The sequence below is a fragment of the Carassius carassius genome, chromosome 33 (genome assembly GCF_963082965.1).
Source record: "Carassius carassius chromosome 33, fCarCar2.1, whole genome shotgun sequence".
Taxonomy (NCBI): Eukaryota; Metazoa; Chordata; class Actinopteri; order Cypriniformes; family Cyprinidae; genus Carassius; species Carassius carassius.
Window position 1 is genome coordinate 14,614,296 of NC_081787.1, and position 14,167 is coordinate 14,628,462.

The 14,167-nt window shown below is 36.8% G+C and overlaps 1 protein-coding gene across 7 annotated transcripts in view; it reads right to left on the reverse strand.

The window, feature by feature from the left end:
* LOC132113795 (rap guanine nucleotide exchange factor 2-like) overlaps positions 1-14,167 on the reverse strand; it is a 104,881-nt gene that overhangs the window by 65,080 nt on the left and 25,634 nt on the right. For all 7 annotated transcript variants that reach the window (XM_059521801.1, XM_059521799.1, XM_059521798.1 and 4 more), the window contains exon 2: positions 332-402. In XM_059521801.1, coding sequence (XP_059377784.1) covers positions 332-402 — 71 coding nt within the window. The remainder of the gene's footprint in view (positions 1-331; positions 403-14,167) is intronic.

Consider the following 14,167-nt stretch of genomic DNA (forward strand, 5'->3'; position numbering starts at 1 on the left):
GACTAAAATAATTAATGTTATTAATAACATGAATATTTTAACTTGCAAAATAAATAAAAAATAGACATATAATTGGTAAAATATTAACACGAGTGGATAACATAACTAAAAAGAGCTGTCCAAAACTGCTATTTTTAAAAAGAACAAAATAAATGCTCACAAATTATAAAAACAACAAATATCTTTACTTTGTTTTGTTATACTTGCAAAACAAACTAAAATTAAAAAATAATAATATAAAATTGGTATCTGCACCATCCGCCACCTGCTTGCCCTCAAAAACATCTGTGCATTTTTCCATCCATTTATCAAATCCTTCCTTCAGTTTTACCTCAGCTGGTGTTCCCGAAGATTGGACAGCGCCTCCATCCCATGCAAGTAGGAATAGACAATCTCCAGGTCCTGCAGGTAAGAAGAGAAAGAAAGAGAAAAGATCAAAGTCTATTCATCTGCACTATTCGAAAGCACACGCTCTCCCAGAATTCCCAACGAAGGCTGAGAAGCCTTTTATATTACATTGAAAAGAGTGGTACAGAAAATGGCACTGCTGAAACACATGGAGAAATGCAGTTACAGAAACAAAAATGGACATTATATTTATGTACAGTGCAAACTACTGAACAGAGAGAGTCTTGCTTGAGCTGTAAGTGGTTCTTCAGACGAACCGGTCACAGTGTGCATGTATCTGAGGCCGAGCACACAGTGGGCCCTGTCCGCTTCCACACGCACAAGACCACTGACGCCAGAACTGGGTCGCCTTTGTGCTCACAAAGGCATGCTGGGATAGTGATGAGGACAAAAGAGGTTCTGTGCTCACACACAGAAGCATTTGATTATGAACTGAGAGACCCTGTGTGACAAGGAACACAAATGCAAACACGCAGCTCGCCAAACATTTGCCTTCTGATATAGCACAAGTAAACCTCTGCTTCCTTGTTTTCCTATTAAGACTAAAGGATTGTTTGATAAATAAAAACCGAAATGAAAGAAAGAGAAAAGACACGGCTGTATGGTCGGGTTAGATCCAGACCTGATAGAAGTTAAAGTATTAACTCTAAGGTTAAACAACAAAGCATCTTAAATGTCGTCTTGTAGGCTCTATTTTTTTTAAGAGGACGGGTGACCCTAAATTGACCCTTATACAAAGGTTACAGAGGGCAAGGTCACATGGACAAACTGTACTGGAATCTAATGGTGCCCTCCATCTTTAGTAGCGTCAAAAGAGGCGGAATAGAAAATGACTTAAAGTTTTGTCACCTCCTGCTGTTAAAAGCAGTACACTGCATGAGGCATTGAGAGAAATTATGAAGAAATAATTACTGTAGATCTAAATAAATAATATAATACATTATAATTCTTATTATTTAGTAATATGTGACCATGGACCACAAAACCAGTCTTAAGTGTTAATTTTTCAAAATTGAGATGTATACATCATCTGAATAAATAAGCTTTCTGTTGATGTATGGTTTGTTAGGATCGGACAATATTTGGCTGAGATACAACTATTTGAAAATCTGGAATCTGAGAGTTTAAAAAAATCTAAATACTGAGAAAATCCTCTTTACAGTTGTCCAAATGAATTCTTAGCTATGCATATTACTAATCAAAAATTTAGTTTTGATACATTTACGGTAGGAAATGTACAAAATATCTTCATGGAACAGGATCTTTACTTAATATCCTAATGATTTTTGGCATAATATAAAAACCTATCATTTTGACCCATACAATGTTTTTTTACCCCATATACCCCACCGACTTAAGACTGGTTTTGTAGTCCAAGGTCACATATATATAACAAAAAATAAATAATGTGAAAAATGAATTATAGAAAAATATTTGGATAGTGCAAAGAAGAGCTTTTCCCTACATTTTAGGGAGTTAGGGTTGTTCTGCTAAGAAACATAATAGAATCTCCCTTCAACAAAGCCAAATCATTTGATGCATTATTTATATCTGTAGCACAAACGGTGTGGCACGTTATGCGTAACATTTAATGCTTAACAGTTTTTCCAAAACCATAAAAGAACATCAGTAATGGTGATGCTTGCTTTAACAGGTAAAAAAAGAAAAAAAAAGAACAATAAGACTGTGACAGTGACAAAGGACCTCCTGGCTGGCGTGCACTACACAAATCCTCCACTAGATGTCAGGCTGCTGTAAGATTTCATTGATTCGTGCCCAGCTCTTTCTGATCTTCTTGTCGCCTCTATTGGCTGGAATGACGCTCTACCAGACTGTGGCTTTCTTTATCCCCCCTCAAATATTACTAAATTCAACATGGAAAGAATGTGCAGAACCCCATTTCTTCAGTCCCAGTGTCCCCATGAGGGGTTTTCACTCATTTATTCTCTCTCTCTGCCAGGAGTTCATAATGAGACCACTACAACTTTGCTCTAAATGCACAAGGAGTAGGAAGAGTTTTGAACTAACAAACATGAGAAGACGATTTTGAAGCAGTCATTTTTTGCTATTTTTCATCAGTTTAACATGATGAAATCCTAATTAATTCTGATATTAAAATATACAAAATATTTTGCATTGTTATTGTCAACTAAAACTATTTAAAAAACTTTAATTGAAATGCATCAAAAACCAAAAACAACAATAAAAGTAAAAAAAATATTAGATGCGCTCTATAAAAAAATATGTAAATATGTAAAAACTGGGCACAATGTACTTTATTAATATGCAAGAATTTTTTCCTGTGTTTTACCTACTTTTGCAAATTTTGTGTTTGAATTAACAGATTATTTCCTAGCAGATTATTAATTTTTTATTTATTTATTTTTAACAGTCCATTAAAAAATGTATTTAAATTATATATAACATTTATATTACCTATAAATATTATACAAAAAGTAATATAAATTACAAATGCACATAAAACTACTAAAATGTTGACAAATTTAAATGAAATGGGAAAAAAAACATGAATTATTAATTATATACTATAATATTATATAAGTAACACTAAAATAACATTGTATATGATATTTTTTAGAATTAACAATATCCAACAAAAAGGGAGTGGCATCGTAAATAATAATAATAATAATAAATAAGTTAAAAAAAAGCATCAATATTACCATTGCCATAATAAGCAAAAGGTCTTGATGCTGGGTCTGAATCATTCACACATAGTGGGCACTGTTTACTCACAAAGAAAAAGGGTGAAGTGAGAATCTGGATGAATTACCACTACAAAAACCACACATTTTTTGTTTCTTTCTACAAAAGGCTGAGCCTCTGGCACAATTTTCCAACAGATGCCAGGTTCAGAGTTAAACGCCAGGTTTTTTGCATACACTTTGTCCTTTCTTTCATAGCGACTACTTTCTCCCAGAGTGCTTTGTGACAAAGGTACCATTGTGTTTTGTGATTGGTCAAACACAATATGTGAAGCCCAGGGCACTCAGTTAATTAGGTAACTCTCGTGGGAGTCAGTGGGTGCCGTGGAAACAAGCTGAGCGACAAATACAGCTGAGACCAGGTAGAGTAGGAATGATGAAAGCGGTGAGTTATGCAAACAACAGTGAAGCCTGTGAAGCCTTGGCCATCCTTAAAAATATTTTGGTTTGCAGTAACAGTAATTTAAAAAAAAAAAAAGGGTCGGTAGACGCACGTGATGGCACGTGATGATTAGGTGACGGGTGTGTGAGGGTGCGTGATTCAACATGGCAGCGCGCTAGAAAGACAACAAACTTTCTTCTTTTTTTTAATATCTGGACTAAAACCTGGATTACGACTCGAACCTGGACCACCTGGAGGACTACATTGACAAATGCTTCAATAGAATATGTACAATGGGCCGATCACGCAAAGCCAAAAAACCCCGCACTTCGGACTCTCCCATATCAACCGATTCTTCATCATCACCAACATCCACTCCTATCAAAACAAACTGCTGTTTCGGACATACTTTTATCAATCAACGGGCGCTTATCTAACTTGGATTCTAGACTTTCACTCATCGAAGTACTTCACAAAGAATTCCAAAATCTTCGTCATAGCCTGGAATACAGTCAACAACAAGTCGATTCGCTCACAGAAGAAAACAAATCATTTAAAAGCTCTGTGGCCACACTCACCGCTAAACTTTCCACTGTAAACACTCAACTCACTTCCGTCACAGCTGAGAACAAAGCTATGCAAGAAACCATTCTGTATTTACACTCACGAAGTATGAGAGACAATTTAATCTTTTCCGGCATGGCCGAATCATCCACCGAAGACCCCGAAAAATCTGTTAAGGACTTTATGGTTAACCAGCTCAAACTTACACCAGAGACTGTTGAGCACATCACCTTCCATCGCGTACACCGTTTAGGACAGAAACTCCTCAACTCCACTCGACCCCGGCCCATCATCGTCAAATTTGAACATTTCAAACAAAAAGTACTGGTTCAACGTCAGGGCCGGCAGCTAAAAGGGACTCATTACGGACTCAACGACCAATTTCCACAAGAGATCATCCGCAGACGTAAGCTACTCTTCCCCATCCGCAAGAAAATGATCAATCAAGGTAAAAAAGCAATCATTACAGTAGACAAACTATATATCGATGGACAATTGTTCAGAGGCAAGGACACTACTCCCTGGCTTTACTAATTCTAAAAACTGTGAAATGATGTATAGACAATAGACCCTTGCTCCTCTCTCATTGTAATTTTTTTCATCCTCCCCCTCCCCCCAATCAATTTATATTCTTACATTAAACTACCAGCACCACGCACACACATTGTATACTAAATGCACCAAATTAGCCTTTTTGCTCCCTGTTTACATGTTTCGTTGTTAGTTATTTATGTTTGTCCTGTTTTGTTTGTCATTTGGTATTGTGTATCAACAAATACACACACACACACACAACCACACTCACATCCATACACACAGACTTATGCTCACACAATGTAATTCTGAAATACACACTATCTCCATGCAGTTAAAATTCTTAACCTGGAACATTCGTGGAGTTGCCTCACAAACAAAAAAAAACAAAGTCCTAAATTACCTAAAAAATACGCAAGCTGATATATGTCTAATACAGGAAACACACTTCTCACAATCTACACAAAACAGCTTAAAAACTACACAATTTAACTAGAGCCCGACCGATATATCGGCCGGACGATATAAGCTAATTGCATTTAAATCGGCATCGGCATTTATAACGGCCTATGAAACATGAGAAACAGAGTCTCATGCTTCACTCATGTTATGAGTGTTGCATAGTGTGCCTACCAGAGGGAGCTCTGCAGCTCCAGAGTTAACAACAGCGCCAGAAGTCCACTACAGAAGAAAGCGATTAGCCAAGCCACGGAGATGTAACTTACTGTTTTGACGGTGAGTCTGTCGTTCGTCATGTGAAATGATTGTAGATTTAGTTCATACCCTGTATATAAAAACTGTGTGGTAGTTCTAGCTAACGGTCCTATCATTATCACTTCTAAATATTCTGTAACATCACTTACAGCCGCTAATGCATTGCTATATTAGATTAGCCACAAAGCTAATACCATGTTTATCAGTGGAAGAGCGCGAACGTTAATAGGAGGTCAAACTATAACGTTAGCGTTTAACTTATTCTTATTCTATTGCAGTGTGTTTCCCACATAATGACCGCGTAATTGGGCCTTTCACACAGGACGCGGTATGCACAGCGCTTGCCGCTGGGCTCAGCGTTGCCCTTCAGATACAACGCGATTTGCGCTGCGCTATGGCGTAGGCGGAGTTTTAAAAACGTTTAGCGGGAGCTCTTTCATAGTCTGTTCCTCCTCCTTTCGGTCAGCAGCCAACATGTATCTGTCTCGTTGTAAGAAGCGAGCGATAGCGCTAGTCCTGCTGATGAGAATTAAGAGAGAAGCAAGGAAGAAGAGGCTACCCTCAGGCCCAGAGAACAATTTGGTGAATTCAGGCTGGTTACGTTACTCTAACGCTAATAGCTTCCTTTTTAGCAGGCCCCTTAAATGCTTGCTATTAACTTGTTTGAAGGTGGTTCTTCTCAAAATTGACAGCGGTGTGTTCATGACACTAACGTTAACCATTCAACTTCGAATTGATTCCGTAATCTTCCGGTAATAGTAGGCAAGGCGATGTTCTGTGAGAGCAAATATAGTGTAGTTACAGTAACTACAGTAGGTGCGTCAGAAATGATTAAACCAGAGGGGACATGTAAATAAATGTGAGCTGAACTAGCGCTTTTTTTTTTACATATTGTTTCAAAGCAGCTTTACAGACATAACAGGAAAATGTTGAAATAATATTGTTAAATATAAGTAGGTAATACCTAGGGCTGTGACGGTGGCTGATTTTTACCACCGCGGTAGTCATGGACCAACAACCGCCGACCAACAATATATATATGTATGAGTGTCAAAAGTTGTTCGTTAACGAAGGCGATAATTTTTTTCAGTTTAACGTATTCAAAATATTTAACATATAGGGGCGGAGATGGCCACCCACTCACAACTGCTGCTTCTGTCACTTTTTCTCATGACAAGAAGTGAATTTATTCAGTCGCAGAATGACTGAACAGGAGACGTTTCAGACACGCGCTCCACTCACTTTATTATCAGGTGCAAGTTAAGCAAGCGCGGACGGTCCTGTGCTCAAAGTCGCCGGTGCGCGCTTCCTTTGTGCATATCCTTTCATATCAAACTGCGAAATAAACTATGTGCAAGCAGTGTCGTGGTCAGTTAGTTCATGGAATTACCAAAAAAAGGTGATTAAAGCTGACTTAAACTCTGCATGCATGTAATATTTTTTATATATATTATATACAGGATATATTTATATGTATGCACATGTCTATGAAATCAGCCCAGCACTGTCTCACTCATCTAACACATCATATTTAACTCGTCAGTTCGTGTATATTTGAGCACTTCTGTCAGTAAATGCCGCCTGCAAAACACTAAAATAAATATCAAAGAAATAATGCAGTTAAACAAGAAAGTAGCCTAAATAAGAAAGTTAAATACACCCTGTCTAACGGATGCGAGCGACGAAGCGCGAGAAAATACTCATCATAATCAGTGATGCTATACTGGATGCAGCACAACACGACATGATAAATCCCCCGTCCGGTCTGTGAGGTACTGACACAGAGTTCAAATGTCCTGTATAGACACTAAACCTGTCGCAACGCTGTTGTGTTGCGTCCGGTTTACTTTTCCGCCACCAAGCGAGCTCATTAACTCCTCATCTGCACGCGCTCTCTTTGAAATAGGAATCGTTCATCTTTCATGTATCGCTGTCTCGTTTGTATTTGTCCAGTTTGGAGAAAGCCTCACCGTACCTGACCAGCCAGCGTTTGCGATCACGAGAACTTGTGCAAACACTGATGGGTGACATGAATGCAGATGACTCCAGATCGGCGATGTGGTATTTGCTTTCCCAACAAGATCCATCGCCCAACACTAAATTAATTTGCTGAATGCATTAACTGTATTTTCCAATCTAAAGGAAACTCTGTGTTTGAGGTAATTTGTTAATTACCATAGATTTAGAATTTGCAACTATTACAGTTATTACACTTATATACAAAACTTTGTATTATGCTTGCTATAGAGTTTGTGACGTTACGTGCACTACAGCCGGTGGCAGTAGACAACCGCGGTAGCAACCGACCATCGCGGTGATGCGGTTGTCACGGCAACGTCACAGCCCTAGTAATACCTATTACTTGACAAATAAAAAAAATATATATATTTCTCATTTTTGCCTATGTAGGAGATCCCAGTTTATTATTATTATAATTCTAATGATGACATGAGTAATGATACATGGTGATATTATTAATACACATGCTTATTCTTTCTCTGTCTCTCTTTCTGCCTACAGATGGCTGAAAAAGGTGAATGCTGTAGCAGCAAAGTGTGGGACTACTTCTGCAAATACTTTAACTTTAGTATTATAATTTATTTACAGTACACACACAGACTGTTAAAACCAGCTTCAACTGGAAGAAAGTAAAAGTGTTAAATGTTTAAAACCACACTGTTTTTTGATCATTAAAAAATATATACTTTTGATGTGCAATTGTTTAGTCATTGAGACTGTAATCTAAGGCTTTTTTTTTAACATAGTCCATTCTGGAAAATGGTTTATACAGCCCACATACATAGAACAGGCAGTTATTTTGCTATTGAATGTTGTGTAAGTGCAGTTTATAGGAAATGGGTCTAATATCCAGATTATTTTTAAAATCTAAATATCGGCTTAATAAATCGGCTCTTTTCGAGTTAATATCGGCATCGGCCCCCAAAAATCCATATCGGTCGGGCTCTAATTTTAACCACTGTTTTTCCTCCTACTATAATTCAAAACAAAGAGGAGTGTGCATATTAATAAACAAAAAAATACAATTTAACCACCATACAACCATTTCAGATCCTGAAGGCCGTTTTATCATTATTAACATTTCAATCAACAAAAATCCAATCACAATAGGCAACATTTATGGACCAAATTCTGACGATCCCTCCTTCTTTTCAAATTTCTTTTCCTCTCTTTCAAACCTTTCCAGCGGTCCAATAATTATAGGGGGAGACTATAACACTGTAATCAATCCATCATTGGACAGGTCAAAACATAAAGGCAAATCCTGGCAGTCCTCCAAAACAATAAAACAATTCATGAGTGATTTTGGTCTTGGTGATGGTTGGAGGCTACAACACCCACTTGCCAGAGAATAGACTTTTTATTCTAATGTCCACCAAACCTACTCCCGCATTGATTTCTTTTTAACCAGTAACTCAATCATACCAAATATCATAGAAACCAAAATTCATCCCATCAATATTAGTGACCATTCTCCTGTAACTCTCACATGGATCCCACCTGCAATACAGAAACACCCCACCAGATGGCGTTTTAACATATCTCTCTTGAAAGATCCAGAATTTGACAGCTACTTCAAGAGAGAGTGGACATCCTTCCTTGAAATAAATGACTCTCCAAAGTCGCCATCATCACTGCTCTGGGAAACATGGAAAGTAGTATTGCGGGGAAAAATCATATCATATTCAGTCCATAAAAAAAAGAAGGAAAAAGAAAGAAAATTTAGAAATTTTACATGCAAATAACCAATCGGAAACCATCTATAAAGAATTAAGAAAAAATAAATTCTTGCTTAATGAAATAATAAACAAAAGAAACCAGTTTCTGATTCACAGACTTCGTCACGAAACTTTTCACCACAGCAATAAATCCGGAAAATATTTAGCCAGTCAAATTAAAAGAAATAAAGAAAAAACAGCTATTACATCCATTAGAAACTCAGCAGGGAAGCTAACCAATTCACCTATTGAGATAAACAAGATATTTGAAGAATACTATACAAAATTATACTCATCTGATATGGACCCAAATCAAGAAGACATAAACCAATTCCTCGATAACACCATTCTACCAAAACTCAACCCGGAGCAAATTACCTCTCTCGAATTACCAATCACTGAAAAAGAACTTCACTCTGTGCTGAAACACATGCAAAATAATAAAGCACCAAGACCGGATGGCTTCCCTGCTGAGTTCTACGAACATTTTTGGTCAACTTTATACCCACTATTCAGTAGAACAATAACGGAAATAAAACAAAATGCTAAATTCCCATCCCACATGAATACAGCACTTATATCACTCATTCCTAAACCTAACAAAGACCACACCCTCACATCTAACTACCGTCCTATTTCACTTATAAATGTCGACATAAAAATCATTAGCAAAGCATTATCTCATAGAATTGAGAAAATTATATCATATATCATCCATCCTGATCAGACCGGCTTTATAAAAGGTAGACACGCATCTAACAATACCCGCAGATTATATAATTTAATGCAGTACTCATCAGTACAACAGAAAGATACTCTCATTGCCACATTAGATGCTGAAAAAGCTTTTGATAGGGTCAACTGGAAATTTTTATTCACCACTCTACAAAAATTTGGCTTTGGAGAGTCATTTATTAACTGGATCAAGATTTTATACACATCACCATCTGCCACAGTCACAACCAATGGACTAACATCACAAAGCTTCACACTGCACAGGGGGACGAGGCAGGGATGTCCACTCTCTCCATCTCTATTCACTATTTTTATTGAACCTTTAGCAGCAGCTATCCGTCAAAACCCAGCAATCAAAGGTATTGAAACACCACAACAAACACAAAAAATCTCACTTTATGCAGATGATATTCTACTATTTATACAAGAACCCCTAGCATCTACTCAAGAAATAATTCAAATAATCCAGTCCTTTTCAAAAATTTCAGATTACGCAATAAACTGGAACAGATCTTCCATCCTCCCTTTACACAAAACCAAATGGGATGTGGCACCCCACCAAGCACCTATACCTATATGTCATGATCACATCACTTACTTAGGCATTAAGATTTCCTCCAGACTGTCAGAATTGGTAACACTCAACTTCACACCACTATTAAAAAAAATAGAAGACGACTTGCTTCGATGGCTCAACCTTCTAATCTCCATTATTGGCAGGATAGCAGCAATAAAGATGACAAATTTACCTCTCATGACTCTATTATCACTCACTTCTATTGGAAAAACAAAACGCCAAGGATAAAATTAACTACACTACAAAAAAACACGGATCAAGGAGGACTAGAAGCACCAAATTTTCATTATTACTCAATGGCTAACCAACTGCAATACATATACAAATGGATCCACCCCACCCAATCCGATATTATATGGCTAGATACAGAACAATCACTATGCAAAGAATTAAATATAGCTGACATACCATTCCTCACCAAATCAATCAAACAACACACATGTTTTAATGCTGTAACTATAGCTTCCACTCTGACAGCCTGGTGGAAATTTCACCAAATCACAAATTCTATACTAGCTCCATCTAACCTCACCCCACTGTGGAACAACCGTGACTTTATAAGCAATAAAAAAATACTGAATTTTCGCACATGGGCTGAAAGGGGTATCACCCACATTAACCATATTTTCAAATCTAACACGTTAACAACATTTCCGCAATTGGCCCAGGAGTTTGGCATCGGGAGCAATGAATTTTTAAAATACCTACAACTCAAATCTTCTGTTCTGGCAAAAATAAACATCAGAGCCACAAATTTAGAACTTCCACAACCAATAGCAGACTTTGTTAACATTTCCTCTCCAAAGAAACTTCTCTCTAAAATATACAAAATCATTTCAAATCAACTTCAGATCATATACTTACCAACAATAAAATGGAAAAAAAACGATCTTTCAATAGCTCCTGATGCCAACTTCTGGACCCAAATCTGTAAAAACATTTATCTCATGTCCAAAAATGCTAATCTTCAATTAATACAATACAAAACATTTCATAGAACACATTAAACGGGCAATAGATTAGCTAAAATGGGTTTCATATCAGAAGTTTGCACTCATTGCAATCACAATTCTATAGATACATATATCCATGCAACATGGCACTGCACTCCAATCAAACACTTTTGGGAACAGGTCACACAGTCACTATCCACTATAGTCGGCTGCCACATCCCGCTATCGCCCTCTCTTTGCTTGCTGGGGGACCTCACAATAATTACTAATAAAAATATAAACTCTAAAATGCTCCTCATAGCTCTAACCATCATCAAGAAAACTCACTGGAAAAATCTCATTACAGACTTCATTACAATGGAATATACATCTCCCCCCTATAATTACAAATCTGAAACCGACCTCTACCATCCAACACTTTCTGACCTTTTACAACTATGAATCCCTTCTCTCCTCTCAACTCCGACTCCTCCCACCTTTTAATCAACTCACCGATATTACTGCATTTTTGTTATTTTTGTCATTTTTATTTTTTTTTCCATTACTGTTATTGTTATGATTACTATTATTATTTTTATTATTGTTGTAATTGCTCTTATTATATATATATATATTATTATATATATATATATATATATATATATATACACAATTGAAAAACCACATAAACACTCAGGCAGGCAAGACAGGCGAGAAGTAGTTTCCATAGGACAGCATCTCTGTCCCAAGTTGAGACACTCTCACACTGTACCCCTTCTTTTAATGCACCTTAGACACTACACATAACATACAAAAAAAAAAAAAAAAAAAAAAAAAAAAAATAGTATAGGAGAAAATTAGGGACTGAAGAGATGCAGGGGGAGGGTTATCTTATATTATCTTCTATTATTATCTTACTATCTAAAAATGAATTTATCTATAGAGAGTGCTGACAATGGTAATTGTTACATAGGAGAAAAGATAGAAATAAAAAATAAAAAATTGACTAATACAATGTTGGCAGTATGATGGTAGTGAGGAGTGGTGGTGGTGATGGTAATGAAGATGGTAATAAAGAATAAATGGTTACTTTGCTTACGCATATACACACACACACACACACACACACACCTATACATTTATACACTTTTATTTCAATTCTGGAATTACTAGATTGCTTGTTACTGCACTATTTTGATCTGTATGTCAGTCTGTTAAATAAAAAAAAAAAAAATAAAAAAAAAATAAAAAAAAGGTCGGTAGGTTGGTCTATATTTTTTTATAAGTTTCAATGTAAAAAAAAAAAAAGGAAAATTTTGGTGATGACGTAGGTATGAATTTTAAATTTTGTTGCAGGCTATATAGACCACAAACAAATTTAAATCTTTGTCAAAAACATGTTTATTGCATGAATTTCAGGTGAGAAGGAAAAAAAATGCGGTACTGTTTTACTTGCATCCACCACTAGGTATCAATGCAACCTACAAATGAGAGACCGTTTACTTTGCTTTCTTGGGTTGTCACTTTTGTGAAAAAAAAATCCTGTTTGATTTGAGTGACGAGTGTTCATTGAATCGATTGTAAAATCGATTTTGCATGTCTAAAGTTTTATACGGCAAATAACACCAAATATAGGTAATATATGGAAGCTGCCTTATGAGCCCCGGTACTTCACAGTCCGTGTTCCATTTTCATCTCGCCGCGCACACAGCCGTGTCTACACAACTTTCAAAGGCGGATGAGTTCGACACGCAGTATCTGCTTTCTCATCTTTCACCACGTGTATGCACACCGTCTGCACGGTCTCAAAAAATGCCCGCACTGGCATTGCATTATAAGGTTATGTTAGCCTATCCAGTTGAAGCCACTACCAAAAAAAAAAAGGAGAACATCAATTTGGAGAAGATCTTGTTTACATCAAAACTGAAACCAAGCTGTTCACACAGAACGCACATTTCGTGCATTTTCTAGAGGGACACCGTTGGACTCGCGTCTCGCACAAGAGAGCCGCATGTTAAGAAAGACATGTAAAATTAATGTATTTAATTTAATTGTCTAAAAATATCTCGAGACTTTATGTTGGGTTTTTGTTCCCCATCCCACTGCATCTCATGTTTTTAAATAAAAAAAAAATATTCTGTGTGACTGGTTTTCCGCCCTTTTTATTTATTTAACAATGCATGTATACATGACGATTCTAGTCCGAATCTGTATCTGTATGCATTAAACTTTTATGCATGATCACATTTCTGTTGTAAAAAGAGAAACCGTGTGCAGAAGTATTATTTGCTGTTATGCGTGTTTGTCCGAAGCTGCAGTTGCTGTGTGATGCGTGTTCCAAAAAAAAAAAAAAAACCTGGACGCGCTCTGAGAGAAGGTGGTTAAAATCAATTTCCTATTTTCGTTTTCAAAACTTGTGTTGGTTGGTCCAATCGATTCGTGCAATAGATTTTCGAACATAGTGACAGTCGACACAGACACGGTTTTAGACTAGATGGGGGAAGGGATGGGAAAAGATCTGGGCACAGTTTTTCCAGAACTTCGTGCCAAGTTAAAGCGGTGTCGAGCTGTTTTAATGCATTTTTTAGATGTATTATGGTGCCCGACCCGTATGACTTTGAACAGTGATTTTGTTTACTGCAGCCGCAGCCATCATTACCAAGCGCGAACCGTTGACTCTGACAGTGAGTGAAAGGAGACGAAGCGCAGGCATAGTGTGACATCCGTTATAGACGTCACGGGGTTTTTTTAATTAAGGAAGATAGCCTTCGTTTGTATGTAGGCCTAGAAAATGTATATATTTACAATACTTAAATATAATGAATATTTTATTGCTTTTGCATTAGTAGTTTGAAGAG